Below are 19,163 nucleotides of genomic sequence, written 5' to 3' on the forward strand. Positions count from 1 at the left end.
TTGGCCTAAATACAAGTTATTAGTTGATAGAGCATCAGGGCAGGAAACAGGTTAGGGTCATAAGGATCAAGATAGATTACGCATGTGTTTTATTTCTCTCTGGTGAGTCCTAAATCCTTAGTTCTAACCAAACAGCTCTGAAGCTGGACACTCCCTGTGTCTTCATCTCAGAGATTTTATTACAAGCCCAAAGTGATTGCCTTTCATCTCCCACCATTTGCCATGCTGGAACCTCCCCCTTTAAATCATAGCTCAGGGATACCTTCTCCAGGAAGCTCTCCCAGATTGATCTGCCTCACTCTCCCCACCATGTCATTCTTTCCCAAAGGCTGTGCTCCTTCTTTCTCTAAACTGACTTTGTTTTCTCTATGCTCAGTTCCAGGTCCCCCTGCTGGCATCAAAGCTGTCCCTTCGTCTGCCAGCAGTGTGGTGGTGTCTTGGCTCCCTCCCACCAAGCCCAATGGGGTGATCCGCAAGTACACCATCTTCTGCTCCAGTCCTGGGTCTGGCCAGCCAGTAAGTGGGCCCAGGGCTGAAGGATGAGGGGGGCAGGAGGAAGATAAAAGTACCCTAGATCAGCTGGCTTCCAGGCCAAACACTGGGGCTACTTACATCTATGTTTCTACCTGAATTCATGAATAAGAATGGCACTGGTCACACAAGAATGGCTGAAGCCTCACCCAAAATCCATGTGGAGTCTGTGCTCTGTTCCAGAGACTGCAAGATGTCACAAGTCCTGGAGGCTCCTTTGAGTCATGACCAAGCAGGCATGAAAGGGAGGCCAGGGCCTTGCCTCTTCTAGTCTGGCTAACCAAAAAAAAATCCTTGGCAGGCTCCAGAGCTGTTGGGTGACTGGGCACTGACTGGTCCATAGTCTCTGGAAATAAATTGGTCTCCAGCATGGTTGGTCTGGGCTTGGAGGGCTGCTGGGACTCTACCCTGAGTGGCCTCTCAGCATAGAGCCAGCTAAAGGGAGGAGAAAAATAGGGGATAGCTGGCAAGCACATCTCTCTAGGCCAGGACCTGGACCTAGCCAAGGCGAGAGGACGAAGAGACCACAATATACACCCAAGCCCTGGAGCAGAGAGGGTGGCTCCCAGGCTTGGGCACAATGCTAGTCCCTGTCCTCCCACTGAACACTGAGAAGGGACAGAGGGGCCCCATGGAAAAGAAAGAGAGGGTGAGGGTAGGTGCAGTGTGATATGCACCCACATCTCATTATATGTATCCTTCCCTCTGCCTCTAACCTGCAGCCACTCAACCACAGAGTGCTGCTGGCTGACTACTCTGGGGCACAACTTCTCAGGTTAGGAGAGCAGGTGCATAGATACCTGCCATTAGGAGGCTTCTATCCTGTGGGGGTTGGCCAAGAGGTGCCCACTAGAGGGGCAACAGTACTGTCCAGAAGATGTGCTTGGGATTGGGGTGGGGGAATCAAGAAGCAAAAGGAGCCAGCTTCTCCCTCCATCAGCAACCTGTGATGTGACCAGGCATCTGCAGATGAGCTTCTGGCAGCCAGAAAAGCTCTCCTGAAACTGCTCAGTAATTGTGTCATCATCTCCTCCTCTGTGTTCTGCTTTCCTGTGGTCTTTCTGAATTACTCCTTGAACCCAGCTCCTCACCTCTGAGGCTAGAGTTCTATTACCAGATAGGAAGGCCATAACCATCTTTCCAGTGACTTCACCCACTCCTCTCCACTCTCATGGCCACTGCCTCACATGCACAAAGGTGCACATATCATAGCTGTACAGCTCCATGAATTCTCCCAGCACACACAGACAAGCAGCACCCAGAGCTAGGAACAGGGCATTACAACACCCAAGAAGACCCCTTTGTACCCCTTCCTGTCACCACCCGCCTGCAGCAGGGTAACCACTGTCCTAACCTAGATGAGTGTTGCCTCTTTTTGTATACGGTAGAAATGGAGTCACACTATTTGCCTGGCTTCTTTTACTAAACATTATTTTATTTTGTGAATTTCACCCACATTGTTGTGTGTGGTTATAAATCATTCATTCACTCTCACTTCTATGTAGTTTTCAATTGTTACAATGTGCACATATTATAATTTATTATCTATTAATAGGCATTTGGGTAGCTTTCAGTTTGGAGCTATTACAAATGGGGCTGCTGTGAATATTCTTGCATGTGTCTCTTGGTGTTCATGCATTCCTGTTAGGCTTGCACCTAGGAGGGGAATTGCTAGGTCATGGGGTCTGCAGATGTTGGGTTAATAACACCCTGCCATTGTTGGGTGGTTCTGCCAATTTTCCAGTCAATGTTTTCAGTCAAGTCTTCTGCCCCTCTTTCCCCTCTCTTCAACTGTTCCCCTCACACACACATTCTAGGCTCTCCTTACTCTAAGCTTGTCACATTCTGAGCACCCACAATGCCTTTTCGCACTGCTATACCTCTGCCCCTGCTGATTCCTACCATAGTGCACTCTTCACCTTCTATCAAACACTGAATGTGTTAGATGGCAATTATCTATTCACTCATCTGCTCCCACACTGATCTGTGGGACCCTGTGAGGACAAGGACAACATCTTTTCATCTTTGGGTCCCCAGCTGCCAAACACTGTGCCTGGAACATCATTGTCACTAAATATATATTTGACGAATTACTAGCAGCTTGGCAATTGTAGAGCCTTAGACATTGGGCAAATTTCCCTTCAAACATTGATGCTCCAGCTTGGGTTTGTGCACTCATTTTCTGCTCTGATAATGAAGTCTTTCAAAGGGATTGGTGTCCAGGATCCCAGTCTCCTCATTAAGTTGGGCTTTAGGAGCCCCAAGTTGACTGGCTGGGAACCCCACTCCCAGGACCCAGAGAAGAGCTCCTGGTCCTCATTTCCTCCTTCTGCTGCTGGAGACCTTGGGACCCTCCTTGCTTCTTTTTCATGTCCTGAACATGTAGGAACCTCCTCTCTCGTGGGAAGATTTCCCATTGGACAGTGTTACACGAGGAGCCAGCTGTGCTAGTGTGATGAGAACATCAGCCACATTTCAGGGTAGGGACTGGGCTTAGTGAGGGATCCAGGGACCTAACCACCATATGTGATTTGTGAGGTTACCATTTTGCACAAATGTATTCCAAATTCCAAATAACTGCATTGCAAATTCATTTATGAAAGAGCTGCAGGAATGAATGGTGGGGGTCAGGGCACACTTGCGTACATGTGACAGTGCAAAACTGTGGGTATGAGTTTGGGTTAGGGGCAAATGCACATGAGCCTAAGTGTATGAGCATGTGTATGGAATCCTCAGAACAGATGTGGGAAACTACCTATGGTGCTGGCACCCAGCAAGCTACTCCTGGAGACAACCAGAGCTGCATTGGGTTCTGATAGAAATTTTACCAAACACACCCTGGCTGGTGTAGCTCAGTGGGTTGGGTGTTGTCCTGCAAACTGAAAGCTTGCCAGTTAGATTCCTGGTCAGGGCTTGTGCATGGGTTGCTGTGAAAGAGGCAACTGATTGATGTTTCTCTTGTGCATCTCTCTAAAATAAATAGATAATTTTTAAAAAAAAATATTTTGCCAGACACTTGTTGTTTTTCTCTAATTATCATAAGAATGCAATTTATTGTGGAAAATTCTGTAAATATATAAAAGAATAGAAAGGAAAGTAAAAATTACTTGTACTCACTCTCATTCCCTAAAGATAAACACTGGCAAAGTTTTGGTATATAGCCTTCTAGTATTTGGTCTGTACAGATGTTATGGGTTTGTCAGGGAGTTAGTTAAAATGAAATTTTTCATAATGTTATATAACCTGCCTTTTTCATGTAATATATGTAGGCACTTTCTTATACCATCAAATATTTTTAAAATATGATTTTGAATGACCGTACGTAATCTATTTAATCAGTCCCTCCATTTTCTACATTAATCTATTTTTAAATTTTTACCATTATAAATAATGCTTCATTAGGCATTCTTCCTAAATGTCTCTATTCACATGATTTATTATTGCCTAAAATAAATTTCTGTAGGAATTCATAGGCCACAAAGAATATTCTTAAGGTTTGCACACACATTTGCAAATTACCCTTCAGAAAGATTCCACTAGTGTGGTAAGTACATGCTTGTTTCTTGTGCCCATGTTAATGAAAGGTATTATATATTTTTCATTTTGCCAGTTGAGTTTTTTAAAAATGTGTTTTAAATTATTTTTTTCTTTAATAACTAGATAAGCCAATTATTGTTATATGTTTTTATTAGTGTTTTTTCATCTTTGGGTAATTATCAATTTATGTCATTTGTCCATTTTTTAATCTGGTTAGCTCATGATTTTTGCTTATTGTTTTGTGAGTGCTCTTTACATATTAAAGATAATAAACATTTTTTATCATATAGGTTGCAACTATTTGACAGTTTATTGCTTGCCTTTGATTCTATTTTTGGTGTACCATAGGTTTTCTTTTAATATAATTTACATTTATAAATTACTTCCATTTACAATTTTTGCCTTTATTTTTCTAATTAGAAAGACAGATAAGTATTTACCTATAGTTTCCTCTTTTGTAGTTTTACCTGTTTTTTAAAATTTTTGCTCCATTGGAACTGTACATAAGAGTATAGTGGTGTGTTTTTTAAAGTGCTTTCAGTAGATTTTTGGTGAGTTAAAGGGAGGCTGGGTAAGATGCTAAAATCTTTGAGAGGAAACATTTTCTTCCCTGTGTAGAGAGAAATATACACTCAGTACACACTGACACACACAGCAACCACACTCAACTTTTCTTCACACCCACACACACACCCTTCTACCATCAGAGAAAAATGAACCAGGAGAAAAACATGTCTCTGTTTAAAATAACCACATACACCCCTTGCCTCGTTTGCATCACACACACTGTGATCACACAGGGTAGGCAGAGCAGTACTGCTTTCTTCATTTGCAGGAGAGAAAATTGAAGCCCCAGGAACCATAAGAGACACTGTCTGAGTCACATGCCTAGTAAGGACAGTCAGGTGTTGAAGCCACTACACCACCCTACCTCCTGCACAGCTGTGAACTACAGATAGGCACATGGTCCCCCAACTACCAGGGCTCAGGGCGGCTCTGCTCCTATCCCCAGCAGGGGCCTCCTGTGTGTATTGAAGAAAGCCTGTGCCTTCTCCTCAACCTTTCCCTACAGACAGCCTGAGACCCTGGGGAGAAAATATTTTCTCCTGATATAAGCCACCGAGCCCCTCGGCCCTACCATGGGGCACAGAGAACCTGCTTCTGTGACCCCATATCTGCCTGGAGGCCTGTCTCTCAGCACAGGATGAATGCTGCTACACACGTGTCCATGTGTGTGAGCATGTGCATGTGCACATGTGTGTGTAAGATCCTGTGACTGCCCAGATAACTAATTATTAGTTCCCTCTGGCCTTAGGGCCCCCCATCTGTTCTGAGGGCTCCCCTCCCTAGACTTCTGCCCTGATTTCAAAAAGGCTCTAGTGCCATCCTCCTAGCCCTTCCCTGCAGCTGACCAAAAATAAAATAAAATGAAAGTCAGCCCCATCCCGCCTGCAGCAGGGAAGAGGCTGACAGGAGGTCTGCAAACTAGCGCTTATCAAAAGCTGCTTCTCAAATTCATTTCAATATCTGAGCCTCTGGTTTCCAAGGTAACATAATCTTTTCATCAAAGCAACTGGCAAAACCACTGGGATCTGATATTGTTTTGTTGGCAACTTGTCAAAACTGTCATTTGGTTAAAAAAATTTATAGATTTATATAACCTACAAATATATATTACAGCTTCTGTACCACTAATAATCATTAATAAAGTGTTGCCTGGTGAAGCATTCATAGTTCTCTCTCCTGCACCTTCACCCTCTGGATGGGTTTGCTCCCTGCAAGGCTGGGAGGTGACTCTGAGTGGGGACAGGCTGGGGAGCCTGTCTACACCCTAGTGCTTCTTCCCAGAGATTCCCTTTCTGAAGATTTACTGGGACCCTCAATCCTCTATTCTCCCTTCTCCCAGGTCCCTCCAGCTCTCAACCAAAAGACTCCCACTCCCTGATGCTTGCAGTTGCCAGCACCTGGATTAGTCAGAAGTAAACTGAGGCTGACCCAGCGATACCCCAGAGCAGGCCCATCAGCGCCCAGGGCCAAGCCCAGCACACTTTCCGTTCATTGTTTCTCCAGAAAAAGAAAGGGCAAAGTAGGCAGAGTGCTGCCTCCCCTCCCATAGCCCCAGATCCCACCACCTCCTCTGAGCCCAGGGTCTCCAGGAAGGTTAGAGCTGGAGGCTGGAGGCCTGAGGGCCTTGGTTCATAGTAGTTCTTTGCCTCTGCCCCACAGGCTCCCAGTGAGTATGAGACGAGTCCAGAGCAGCTCTTCTATCGGATCGCCCACCTGAACCGAGGGCAGCAGTACCTGCTGTGGGTGGCTGCCGTCACCTCTGCTGGCCGGGGCAACAGCAGCGAGAAGGTCACCATCGAGCCTGCTGGCAAGGGTGAGCAGCATGGGCCTGGGCCAGACAGACAGAAGCTCCCAGGAGCTCCCTTCTAGATATCTGGTCCTCCACAAATGGGAGATACCTCCCTCCACCCTGTCTGAGGAGCTCGGCCCACAGGCCTCCTCCCTGCATCCCCCAAGACTGGGCCTCTGCTGCCCCCTGATGCCCAGAAAGCCTCACAACAGACTCAAGGCAGCACTGATACCAAGAGGCTGCTGGGCATGGTGCACCTGGGGCCCCCACTTCAAACTCTACTCTGGGGTTGAAAGAAGGGGTGTTTAGCCCCTCTCTATCCCCAAAGGGCACTTTCCCCAATGCTCAGCTTTTCAGAGGGGGCCGAGACAGGGTACACACTTCCACAGAGCACAGAACTGCAAAGAGAGCCCCCTCATCCTGCAGCCTGGACACCTCAAGCAGAGGGGACCACACTGATCTCTGGTTCATTTGTAACAGTCATCACAGAGTGCATATCACAAAGGAGGTTCTGGGCTAGAGGCTGCACACAAGTGAATTAGACTGTGCTTGACCTTAGGGAATACCCCACTGAATCCCTGACCTGGACATTCATGTGCCATGGGGATACATGCACCCCACTTTATAGAGAATGACAGTTCCAAGGCCGCAACAAGACAGAGGCAGCCACACAGAGCTGCTAGGCTGCCCTCTGTGCCAACCCTGGGGCCCTGGACCCTGGGGCCAGGCTCAGCCACACGAGCCTTTGACTACCAGTCTTCTACTTTGGTGTTGGACTGCCCCAGGCCTTTCCTCGTGGCCCTGCCTCCTCCCACAGCCACCTGACTCTCTAGCTCAGGCCCCAGGACCAGAACTCACATAGAGTTGAAAGAAGGGGGAATTTAGTTGGGACACAGGAGGCCTCAGTCCCCTGATCCCCCACCCCAAGGCACAGCCTCAGAGTCAGGGAGCACGCACTCAGGGCCTGCAGTGGGCCAGGGGCCTCCATGGGCCCTGTTAGTGGGGCTTGTTATACCATTTACAGTGGAGCACTGAACAGCACTGCATGGCCTGCAGGCAGCTGTCAGTGGTGGGCTGGCTCTTCTGGCTCCAAGTCAGGGCTCTTTCTACACCTCCCCTGACACTTCTTCCCAGAGGTGCTACCATCCCCTCTCCTAAGTTCCTCCCCTTCAGGAGGAAATGGGCTGAGAGCCTACAGTCTTCCCAGGACAGCTGTTACTGGCCCAGAGACAGGGTCTGAGAGACTACAGGGTATCTTGGCAAAAGACTGGCCCCTTCCCTGTGGGCATGAAATAAAACATTCCCAGAGGACTTTGTACTTCTTAGAACACACTTACACATCTTCCCATTCTGTGCTCATAGTAGCCCTGTGAGGCAGGAGGGACAAGCCCTGCTGCTTCCCCACCCCCACCCCGCACAGGCACCGAGATCCAGACAAGTTCAGGGAGCAAGCCCCAGCCATGTGGTAGAACCAGGTCCAGAAACCAGGTCTCTAGAGAATGTGGTACTCTCCCCAAGGCCCTGGAGACTTCTCTGTGACCCCAGTAGAAACCATCTTAACGTGGGCCCCTCTGCTCTGTGCAAGTCTTTCCAGCCACCAGGCAGTCCTCCACTGCCGCAAGCTGCCTTTTTCTTTCTCCCCAGCCACTCCTCCAGACCTCCCTATTCTCCCAAGGCCCGTGGCTCCAGCACTGCCCTCACAGGAGAGTAAATGCCATTTCCTCCATTTCCTGCACCCAAACCTCTAAACATTGCTTCTTTGGCCACTTTATATCTTCCATCTCCCCCAAAAGGGACCCTTGGCTACCAAGACCCTGTCTCTGGCCCTCTGAAGCACTCAGTCACTTGGTTAAATTAAGATCTCTACCGGTGGGCCTGGAATCTGTGAGGTACATGACAGTACTGCCTTCTGGATGGACCCCTGACATCTTTGCCTCCCTTGCTTTCCGGGAATGTGGCTTATGCCCTCTGCTCCTCTCCGCTGCTCAGGCCTACCCCTGCTCTGCATGCAGAGACATTCCTTTCTCCCCTGAGACTATGTGTGTTGACTCCAGGGTTTTGCCACTTCTCTGTCAGTTTACATCCCCTCCTAGTGACCTCAATCACTCTGCCTACTCCCACATCAGTGTCTGTGGTCCAGCCATCTCTCTTACGCTCCACAACATTTATATCCAACTGTTTTCTAGCTGCCCCTTTAGGTGTCCACAGGCACTTTGGGCTCAGTGTGAGGTGGTCTTCCCATCGCTCCTGCCTGCCCCACTCTCCCTGCCCCACGCCTTGTCTCCACGAAGACACTACCACCCACTGAGCTGGCCCAGCTGGAGTCCCAGCGGACATCCTCACCTCCCCTTCCATCTCTTCCCCAGAAACCAGACAGACCCGGAGTCCTGGCAGTTCTTATCCTGAGCCTCCCATCTCCCCACCCCCACCACCACCTCTGCCTGCATTGTAACCACCATCCTGTCTCTGGTCTACATCCATCCTTCAGGACCAGCCACATCAAGCCCTCCTTGGCATGCAGCCAGAAATTGAGCTAAAACTTGACTTTGAACATGTCACTACTTATTTATAAGCCTCTAGTAGCTCCTTATAACCTCAAGAGGAAGTCCAGCCTCCTTGTTCTACCAGCAGAGCACCCCCTCCATGCTTCTACTCCTGCTCACCCCTCAGCTCTGCTTTTGTCTGCCCCCATTTGCTCACCCTGGGCTTTGGTCACCTCAATCAAGTATTTGCAGACCCACACACTTGCCATGTGATTGAGTCCTCTGTGCCTCTCAGTGCTGTTCCTTCTTCCTGACAGGCCTTTCCTTCTCTGCATAATGAGCTCCTTAGCCTTCAAGAGTCTAAAGTCTCTCCTAGCTTTCATCACCACCACCGCCAAACAACCCAGTTCACTACTCCTTCAGGGAGATACTCCCATCAGGACTTGTACCTACCCCTGCCACAGTATTTTTCACCTGTAATGACTTTTTAAAGTACCTGTCTCTCTCTTGAACAATCAGCAACTTGAGCACAGGGAATAAATTTTATTTATTTTGTGAATCCTCAGCATCTCATGTGAGAGTTGACCCACAATAGGCATTTGATAAATGTTTGTTGAACAAGCACTCCCAGTTGAAATTCCCTGCATCCCCAACCCCAAGTCCAAGGTAGAGATCAGGTAGGAGAGGAACGACTTTTACACAAAATTCAGCAAGCCCTGAGGAAGGAGGGTGGGGAGGGGCAAAGGCAGTATCGGGTATAGAAGTGAGGAGGTCCTTAGCCTCTCTTCCTTGTAGCCCCAGCAAAGATCATCTCATTTGGGGGCACTGTGACAACACCCTGGATGAAAGATGTCCGGCTGCCTTGCAATTCAGTGGGAGATCCAGCCCCAGCTGTGAAGTGGACCAAGGACAGGTATGTGCGGGACCCTGGAGGGACTGGTGACCCACAGAGAGGAGCATAGCGGAAGAGCCATGACAAAGAGCTTTGGCATCCCTCCCTTTCTGCTGACTTGGCCCTGTGGGTGCCTTAGGTGCACAGCTACCACTCTCAGAAGCAGGCCTGGCCTCCCTGGTGCCCCTCTGTTGGGAGTTCAGGAGCTCCCTCGCCTGGATAGTTAAAAGGCCAAGGCTACTAGACACCCCTCAGGAAGTCCTAAGAAATACCCAAGAATCCAGGGACTCCTGGCAAGCCTCCTTCTGCTTCCAGCTCTATTTGCCTACAGACCTGGGGGACGCTCTGGGGGAGGGAATGTTTGCCAAAACCCATACCCCCCACAGTGAAGACTCGGCCATCCCTGTGTCCATGGATGGGCACCGGCTCATCCATACCAATGGCACTTTGCTGCTGCGTGCTGTGAAGGCTGAGGACTCAGGCTACTACACCTGCACGGCTACCAACACTGGGGGCTTTGACACCATCATTGTCAACCTTCTTGTGCAAGGTGAGCCCTGTAAGGCAGGTGGGGCTCGGGCTGGGGCAGGGATGGAGAAGGGGTAGAAATTCCATCATGTAAAAGACAGGGTTTCTGAATGGAAGAAAAAGACCTATCACGAGGGAGACCAATTCTCAGTGGAACAGAGATGTCAAATGGATGAGCAGGCAGGCGGGGCAGGGAGAATGAGCAGGAATGAGGGCAGCACCTAGAATATAAGAAAGCCAGTCCCTTACCCTCCTTCCTATTGGGATACCCCCAAGCCCACATCATCAGAAGTCAACCCTTATGGTGAGGGCTGGTGGCTTTCTCCTCACAGTTCCCCCGGACCAGCCCCGCCTCACTGTGTCCAAAACCTCTGCTTCATCCATCACTCTGACCTGGATTCCAGGTGACAATGGGGGCAGCTCCATCCGAGGTAAGAGGAGTCTGGATGAGGAGGGGTAGGCGTGGGAAGGAATCTGGGCCCAGAGTCCCCCATAATGCCCAGGAAGTGATGGGGGTTACAATTCAGACCACAAGGAAATTACCCAAGTGCCATGAAAAGTACATCATCCTAGGCATCTGAGCTTTAGAACACTCCTAGAGAGCCATGCAAACCTAAAGAAGTCATTTTTTTCTCTGGGCCTCAGTTCCTAAATCTATATAAGTGGACAAACTACTGGATGAGTCCTTCTCAAGCTTTAACATGCATATGAATCACCAGGGGATCTTGTAAGAAGATTCTGATTCAGGAGGGCTTTAGAGAAGATTCTGAGACTTTGCATGTTGAGAAGGCATTTAGTGAGGGTCACACCGTGCTGCTGTCATGGGGCCACATGTGGAGCACTGGGGTCTAAACAGGATCCGTTTTAAGCCTCACAGACCTGGTTTTCTGCTTCCCTCCCCACCTTGGCTTCTGAACCCTAACATGAGAACTGAAGAGAGAGCAGTAAAACTCACCCAAGGTCCTTTCAGTTTTTCCTCTGAAGTACATCTGCCCCTGCCAATGACCAAAGACCCCACTCTGCCCCCTGCCCAGAGCCCACCCCTGTGATGCCTATTGGGTACCCCTGGCCCCACCCTACCCCCCTGAGCCAGGCAAACCTCCCGGGCAGGCTTCGTGCTGCAGTACTCGGTGGACCACAGCGAGGAGTGGAAGGACGTGTTCATCAGCTCCAGTGAGCGGGCCTTCAAGCTGGACAGTCTCAAGTGTGGCACATGGTACAAGGTGAAGCTGGCGGCCAAGAACAGTGTGGGCTCCGGGCGTATCAGCGAGATCATCGAGGCCAAGACCCATGGGCGGGGTGAGGCCTGATGACAGGGGTATAGGGAGAGATATGTCCAGGGAGGAGGAGGGGAGGGAGAAAATCTCAAGACAAGGGGTAGAAGATGGCGGGGATAGAGAAGGAGGGTGCAGGGAAGCAAGAAGCTAAAGGGAGAGACTCAACCTAATTCCCATCACTGTAACATCTGGACAAATCACAGTAGGAAAAGCCAGTTCCCACTTTCCTACAGTGGGGTGGGGGGCAGATGTTATCCCTTCTCTTCCTTCTTCCTGCATCTCTATTCCTCCTTTGCTGAAGCCTTCTCTCTAGGTCCTTTCCTCCTGTCCTCCTCCTCTCTTCCCTGGGGTTAACCACTGATCCCCCTGGAACCACTGCAGTCTTGGGTGACCCTGGGGAACCCTTTCCAGCCCAGTTGAATGAATCCCCTCCCCTCAGTCTCTCTAACCTCTCTCTCTCTCTCTCCCTCTCTCTCTCTCTCTCTTCTGACCCCCAGAGCCCTCCTTTAGCAAAGACCAGCATCTCTTCACTCACATCAACTCCACACATGCTCGGCTTAACCTGCAGGGCTGGAACAATGGGGGCTGCCCTATCACAGCCATTGGACTGGAGTACCGGCCCAAGGGCACCTGGGCCTGGCAGGGTCTCCGGGCCAACACCTCTGGGGAGGTATTTCTGACAGAACTTCGAGAAGCCACATGGTATGAGCTACGCATGAGGGCTTGCAACAGCGCTGGCTGCGGCAATGAGACGGCCCAGTTCGCCACTCTGGACTACGATGGCAGTGAGTCAGAGAGGGTGGGAGGGAGCAGCACAGATGCTGGAGCAAGGTGCTGCCAGAGAAGTTGGCAGAGAGGCAGGCACCCAAATAGAAAGACAAACAAATAGATAAATCAGCAGGACAACAGTCAAGAGAAAGGCTGACAGGTGGATAAGCAGGCAAAGGAAGTCACAGATTGGTAGGCAGGCAGGTAAGTAGTCAGATGCACTAGTGGCCAATAGAGATAGACAGGGAGACAAGGTTATAACACTAAAGATAGAGGGTCTTTGAAGGCACGAGCTTTGCTGTCCATTACTTCAGAGAGGAGGAGAGGGAGGTGAAGATGCAGCTGAGGTCCTGCCCTCTAAGAACCCTCTGCTAATATGGTGTATTAGACAGGATGGGAGAGCCTGTGCTGCAGTAAGAGAGAGAGAGACATGAAAAGTTCCATAGCTAAACCAATAAAGATTTGTTTCTTGCTCTCATAAAGTCTCATGAGGATTGGCTACCCACCACCTTTTAGATCTGTCATCTTGAATCTATAACTTCCAAGATCACCAAGAAGAGAGAGAGATAAGAGGCACACAAATTCTTAATTGCCTTGGTCAGGAGATAATACTCATGACTTATTCACACTCTGTTGTCTAGAACTAGTCATATGGGCCCTGACTGGTGTGGATCAGTGGACTGGGCATCGTTCCACAAACTGAAAGGCCACCAGTTCAATTCCCAGTTAGGGCACATGCCTGGTTGCAGGCCAGGTCCCTGATCAGTTGCCTTTCACACCCCCACAGGTGAAAGGCAACTGATCAATGTTTCTCTCCTCTTTCACTCTCCCTTCCTCTCTCTCTAAAAATAAATAAAATATTTTTTAAAAAAGAACTAGTCACATGGTTCTAATCTAGCTACCCAGAAGCTGAGAAATTTAGATGAGCATATGGATATTTTGTGAGCACAAACTGGAGCCTGCCACATGGGGACATCTCCCACAATGCATGAACAGATGTGTACACATGCACACACAAACACATGTGCCTACACACACAGATCACATGCACATGCACATAGATTAAAGGTTTACAGAAGACTACATTCATAGGGACTCGATGTTACAAGCTAAACTAAGTCTACCTGTGTGTTAAGGAAAAAGAATGAAGTAGTATCAGAAGGGGGTGGGCTCAAACAGGAACGCTTTCATGAAGGAGATAACTCTTAGGTGAGGCTTTGAAGCAGTCAAAGATCAGGGCATGGCAGAGGGCTGTCAGCAGGAGACTCTATCATTGTCTCCCTGTAGGCACCCAAAGCTAAGAGATATTGCCCATGGGAGAAGGAACTCCAACAGGCAAGAGACTCTCTGAGAGACTTCAGGATAACTTTAAAACAGGCCCAGGAAATCAGTAGTATCAAAATATAATGTAAAAACTACCCAACTGTTTAAGGCTCTCCTGATGGGACCAGAATTTGTGTTTGCAGAGGGGAGGGGAGGAGCTCTGTACCAGGAAGTGGAGGTCAGAGGGAGAACGGGGACAGCAAGGAAAGTCAAAGGGCTCCCTTGCTCATGGGAATCTGCATAGCACCCAACTCATAAGGAACAGCTGACTCCCTTCTTCACCCCCAATCAGGCACCATCCCTCCCATCAAGTCTGCTCAAGGTGAGGGGGATGACGTGAAAAAGCTTTTCACTATCGGCTGCCCAGTCATCCTGGCTACACTGGCGGTGGCTCTGCTCTTCATTGTACGAAAGAAGAGGAAGGAGAAGCGGCTGAAGCGGCTCCGAGGTGGGGGAGTTTCCTTCTTGTGGGCTTCCTGGGCAGGAGTATTGACCCTCAGCCCCAGTGGCCACCTACTACTGACTCACAGCCTTATCTGGATAAGATAGAGTGTCTGTGTCCCCTTGAAAGGCGAGCTGGCACAGCAACTTTCTAAAACCTCCCTAGTGTTCACTGCCCCCTCCTATATACCCCAGGACTTTGTGCCTGTCCTAACCATGGCAGACTTTTAGAGGTTCACATTGGTAAAGCCATGGTGTGTATTAAAAGATTTAAACATTTCCATGTTATTTGGTAAATAGATGTTGCTCCCTGTACCCTAGGTGTGCCATTCTCTCACACAGGATTCCTGTGACTTTCCTAGGACCCAGCTACTGATGATATGTCTGCAGGTGTTCTCTAGGGGCTTGATCATTTCTGACTGGAGAATTTCCATGCCTCATCAGTTTTCAAATATTTTGAATATCATCTCTCCCAACACTAAATAGTACAGTCTAGCATGAATGGGTCTGATTTGTCTCAATTTGTATAGTGTCTGACACTTACTAGTTGCTTAAAAAATGTTCATCACTCATTTGGAAAACATTTATTGAGTATCCACTATATTATTGATATGTCAGACATTGGAGATAAAAAGATAAATGAAGAAGGGACAATCCATGCCTTTGTAGAGTTTATGGTCTCATTTGAGAAGCCAGAGCACAATTGTAGCACAGAAGACTAACACTGCCTAGGGTTTAGGTGTTGGATGAATGGTTAGATGATTGAATCGGTGAGTGGTTAGATGGTTGGTAGATGATTAGAGGATTGATTGGATGGTTGGATGGAGAAATGTATAAATGGAAAGATGGTCAAATAAAAGGTTTAATGGATAGACGATTGAATGGATTGTTGGTTGTATGGATAGATGGATGGAAGAGTGGATAGATGGATGAATGGATGCATGGATGGATAGGTGGTTGAATGGGTGAGTGGATGGTTGGATAGATTGATGTTGAATGGATACTTGGATGCACAGATGTATATTTGGATGGATAGGTGGATGATAGGATGGAGAGATGGAAAGATGGCTAGAAGTCAAATGAATAAATGGATGAATGGATGATTGGATGAATGGTTGAATAGATGAATGCATAATTGGATGGATGGTTGGAGAGATAGTTGGATGGATTTATGGTTGAATGGATGGATGGGTAGTTAAATTGGTGGATAGTGGATGCATAGTTGGATGGGTGAGTAGATGAGTGTGTGAATAGTTGGATGGGTGGATTGACAGATTTGGATCAAGAATGAATGAATGAATGAATGAATAGCATTTGGATGCTTGGAGGCATCTGTGCAACTAAATTCACTCTACCAGATCATTCTCAGTTATCAGGGGTCTAATGGATTAACTAGGACCTTTTCTTCTCTCTCATCAGGTTTTTAACCTGAGAGTCCCAATCCTACTCAAAGCCCCTCTGAAACAAAGCAGGGACCCCAAAATCCATCCATAGAATTTTTAGGGGATAGATGCCCTAGAGCAGGTGTGTCAAACTTATTTTCACTAGAGGCCACATCAGCCTCACATTTGCCTTCAAAGGGCTGAAATAATTTTAGGACTGTATAAATGTAACTACTCCTTAACTATTAAGGAGTTGAAATTACATTCAGCCCTTTGAAGGTAACTGCAAGGCTGATGTGGCCCCCGGTGAAAATGAGTTTGACACCTCCGCTCTAGAGGAGGAAGTGAAGCCTCTTGGTTGATAGTCATCTGGGGCTGCCAACTGACCAGCCCTACTTCATCCTCCACTCCCTCCTCTCCCTAGTAGATTATTAAGGATACACCCACTGTTGGTGCATGTTTTCAGCCTCATCTGGGGTCTTGTTCTTTTAGAGTCAATTCAGGAAGCAAAAGGAGCTTTTTATATACCCTCTCCTTTAGGAAGGAATTTCTTATTAGATAAAAGTCTGAGAAAAGGAAAACAGAACTCAGCCAAATCCTGAATGGAAGCAATGAGACCTTATCATGTTTTGGACTATTTTTTGAGGTCCCTACATTTGTTCCTCTTCTTCCCAGAAGACCAGCCTTGGCCCTAACTGGGGCAATTCTCCCACCTTGTCCCATGCCTTTTCCAATTCTCATCCTATTCAAACTCCACTCTTACCCAGCCCCTCTCTCTACTGTTTTGCAGATGCAAAGAGTTTGGCAGAAATGTTGATAAGGTGGGTTTCATATAGCTGCTTCCTCTCTCTTCTCCCCCTACAGGGGGACAAGCTTCTAAGACCCCACTGTTTTTGCAAAAACTCCTCCCCTAACCCCTTATGGCTGCTGAGTCACCGACCTCTAGCCCTTCTCCCCACAGCAAAAATAACCGAAGCTTTGACACCCCTGTGAAGGGACCACCCCAGGGTCCACGGCTACACATTGACATCCCCAGGGTCCAGCTGCTAATTGAGGACAAGGAGGGCATCAAGCAGCTGGGTGAGTAACAGGTGCCACAAGCTCTCTTCCCTGTTCTAAGTGCACTTCTCCAGGCCAGAGCACACAAAGGACAGCACCAGCCCTCACAGCAGTGCCCAGGGTTCTTACTGAAGCCCTATCAACAACCTGGAATGCATTGCAGCTTCTCTCAAGGGCTGTTTCCTTCTTTGTCTAAGGGAGAATTATCCTGGTCCTTCTAGGCTTCAACATTGGATAAAGACAAAGAGAAATTTGGGAATTAAAGATGGTGCCCAATGGGAAGGAGTGCCACTGATTGTTCTTCTTCCCCCAGGAGATGATAAGGCCACCATCCCCGTGGCAGATGCTGAGTTCAGCCAAGCTGTCAACCCACAGAGTTTCTGTACCGGTGTCTCCTTGCACCACCCAGCGCTCATCCAGAGCACAGGACCCCTCATTGATATGTCTGATATTCGGCCTGGCACCAGTAAGTATTATCCCCAGGGAGACAACCCTCCTTCCACTATGTGTCTTTGGCACAGCATGGGGCATAGGTGATTTTTTAAAAAATAAATAGGATGGAGGAACAGCATGGAAGAATGGAAAAAGCATTGCAGTTAGAGTCTGGATACCTTGCTTTCAGACTAAATAACTGTGACCATGGGTATATAACTAACCTTATATCTCTGGGACTCAGTTTCCTTCCTAGAAATGTAGTGAGGGTTGGCTATTCTTGCCCTCTAGGGCCTTCTGCCTTTAGCACTTGAGACATAATAATGAAATACGTCAAACACTGTAGGGATGCACAGTCAGGATGCAGCAGAAAAGGTGACCTTCTTCCTAGGCTGGAGGAAAAGATAGGGTGGGTGAAGAAGACCAGGATATTGCCCACTGCCCCCATGTGTAGACATATTTGATCCCCTCCTCTGGGCCCAGCTGATGTCGTCAGGAAAGGCAGCATGCTCAGCATTCCCAAGAGAGTTTTATGGCTACTTTTGCCTCCTCTCTTGCTCCCCACTGCCCTCTCTTCCCAAGCTCAAGTGCCCTCTGTTGGCAGGTGCTAGCTCTTGCCTCCTCTGTGTAGACCCAGTGTCCAGGAAGAATGTAAAGTCAGCCCACAGTACCCGGAACCGGTACTCAAGTCAGTGGACCCTGACCAAGTGCCAGGCCTCCACACCCGCCCGCACTCTCACCTCCGATTGGCGCACCGTAGGCTCTCAGCATGGTGTCACAGTCACTGAGAGTGACAGCTACAGCGCAAGTCTCTCCCAGGACACAGGTGAGACCAGGGCCCAGCCTGTGTCCTGCTCAATCCCCCTCTGCTTCCCCATCATCCATCTCTACCTTCTGTTTTCCCAACTCTTACCCACCAGCCTGTGGAGTCCACAACACAAATCACCTTCATTTCCAGCTGGCCACTGACTTGCTGTGTGGCTATGACAAAAGCACTGGACATCACTGAGCTTTGCCTGTTCAAGAATTTCATTTTGCTCTCCCCAAAAATGTCAGACAAAATAATACTTATGCTGTCTGTTGGAGAAAGGGCTGAGTGTTCCAGGTAGCTGCTTATTTTCAAGAATGAAAGGTGTTTGCCTTTCATTAGCCAAAGACCCCAATTCTGCCACCACTGCCATCTTCACAGTGGAAGAGCAGGATCTTCTGAGCCTGTTACACCTGAGGCCAGGCTTTCCAATGGCTGCTGGGGTTAGGGTAGGGGAACTGCTCAGTCTGACTCATTTATACCCTTCTCCCACAACCCGCTTATTTCCTCTTAACTCTATGCCTTCCATCTCATCAGACAAAGGACGGAACAGCATGGTGTCCACTGAGAGTGCCTCTTCCACCTATGAGGAGCTGGCCCGAGCCTATGAGCATGCCAAGCTGGAGGAGCAGCTGCAGCATGCCAAATTTGAGATCACCGAGTGCTTCATCTCTGACAGCTCCTCTGACCAGATGACCACAGGCACCAATGAGAATGCTGACAGCATGACGTCCATGAGCACACCCTCAGAGCCTGGCATCTGCCGCTTCACTGCCTCTCCACCCAAGCCCCAGGATGCAGACCGGGGCAAAAATGTAGCTGTGCCCATCCCTCACCGGGCCAACAAGAGTGAGTGTCCAGACCACCTCCCTTCTGTGTCCCCTGGCCCCTAACCCCATAAGCCCTGCCTAGGCCTAGCCCTAACAGCACTCAGATCCAGTAGGGCTCCTTGGCAGTGTGAGGTATTGCAAAGAATAAAGGCTTGGGAACAAACAGATAAGGGTCCACATCCTGGTTCAACCTTTTAATATTTCTGTGACCTTGGGCAAGTCATTTAATCTCTCTGGACTTAACTTTCTCATTTGTAAAAATGCAAATGATAGCATATATTTTCATTGTTGCAATGGGCATGAGAAATTATATACATGCCTGGCATATAGTAGGTTCTCATTAAGTAGTGATCATTCCCTTAATCTGAAGCTATGGATGGAGAGAGATCCTATGGCATCAGCTGCCCAATGGCCACTGGTCTCAGTGCTGTGTGAACTTAATCCAGACCCAGAGAAGCAATCCTGGCAGCTCAGCCTATCGTGGCTGAACCTCTGGGTTGGTGGTAGGGGCAGTGA

The 19,163-nt window shown here is 48.6% G+C and overlaps 1 protein-coding gene across 3 annotated transcripts in view; it reads left to right on the forward strand.

The window, feature by feature from the left end:
* DSCAML1 (DS cell adhesion molecule like 1) overlaps positions 1–19,163 on the forward strand; it is a 347,436-nt gene that overhangs the window by 326,231 nt on the left and 2,042 nt on the right. For 2 of the 3 annotated variants that reach the window (XM_028516804.2, XM_036028516.1), the window contains 13 exons: positions 377–516; positions 6,295–6,448; positions 9,703–9,820; positions 10,186–10,349; positions 10,660–10,758; positions 11,438–11,626; positions 12,102–12,389; positions 13,988–14,143; positions 16,309–16,339; positions 16,480–16,598; positions 16,891–17,043; positions 17,641–17,835; positions 18,355–18,666. In XM_028516804.2, the coding sequence (XP_028372605.1) occupies positions 377–516; positions 6,295–6,448; positions 9,703–9,820; positions 10,186–10,349; positions 10,660–10,758; positions 11,438–11,626; positions 12,102–12,389; positions 13,988–14,143; positions 16,309–16,339; positions 16,480–16,598; positions 16,891–17,043; positions 17,641–17,835; positions 18,355–18,666 (2,118 nt within the window). Of the gene's footprint in view, positions 1–376; positions 517–6,294; positions 6,449–9,702; positions 9,821–10,185; positions 10,350–10,659; positions 10,759–11,437; positions 11,627–12,101; positions 12,390–13,987; positions 14,144–16,308; positions 16,340–16,479; positions 16,599–16,890; positions 17,044–17,640; positions 17,836–18,354; positions 18,667–19,163 lie in introns of those variants that run through there. The other variant, XR_004903802.1, reaches the window with a different exon arrangement.

This window comes from Phyllostomus discolor, chromosome 6, assembly GCF_004126475.2.
Source record: "Phyllostomus discolor isolate MPI-MPIP mPhyDis1 chromosome 6, mPhyDis1.pri.v3, whole genome shotgun sequence".
Lineage (NCBI taxonomy): Eukaryota > Metazoa > Chordata > Mammalia > Chiroptera > Phyllostomidae > Phyllostomus > Phyllostomus discolor.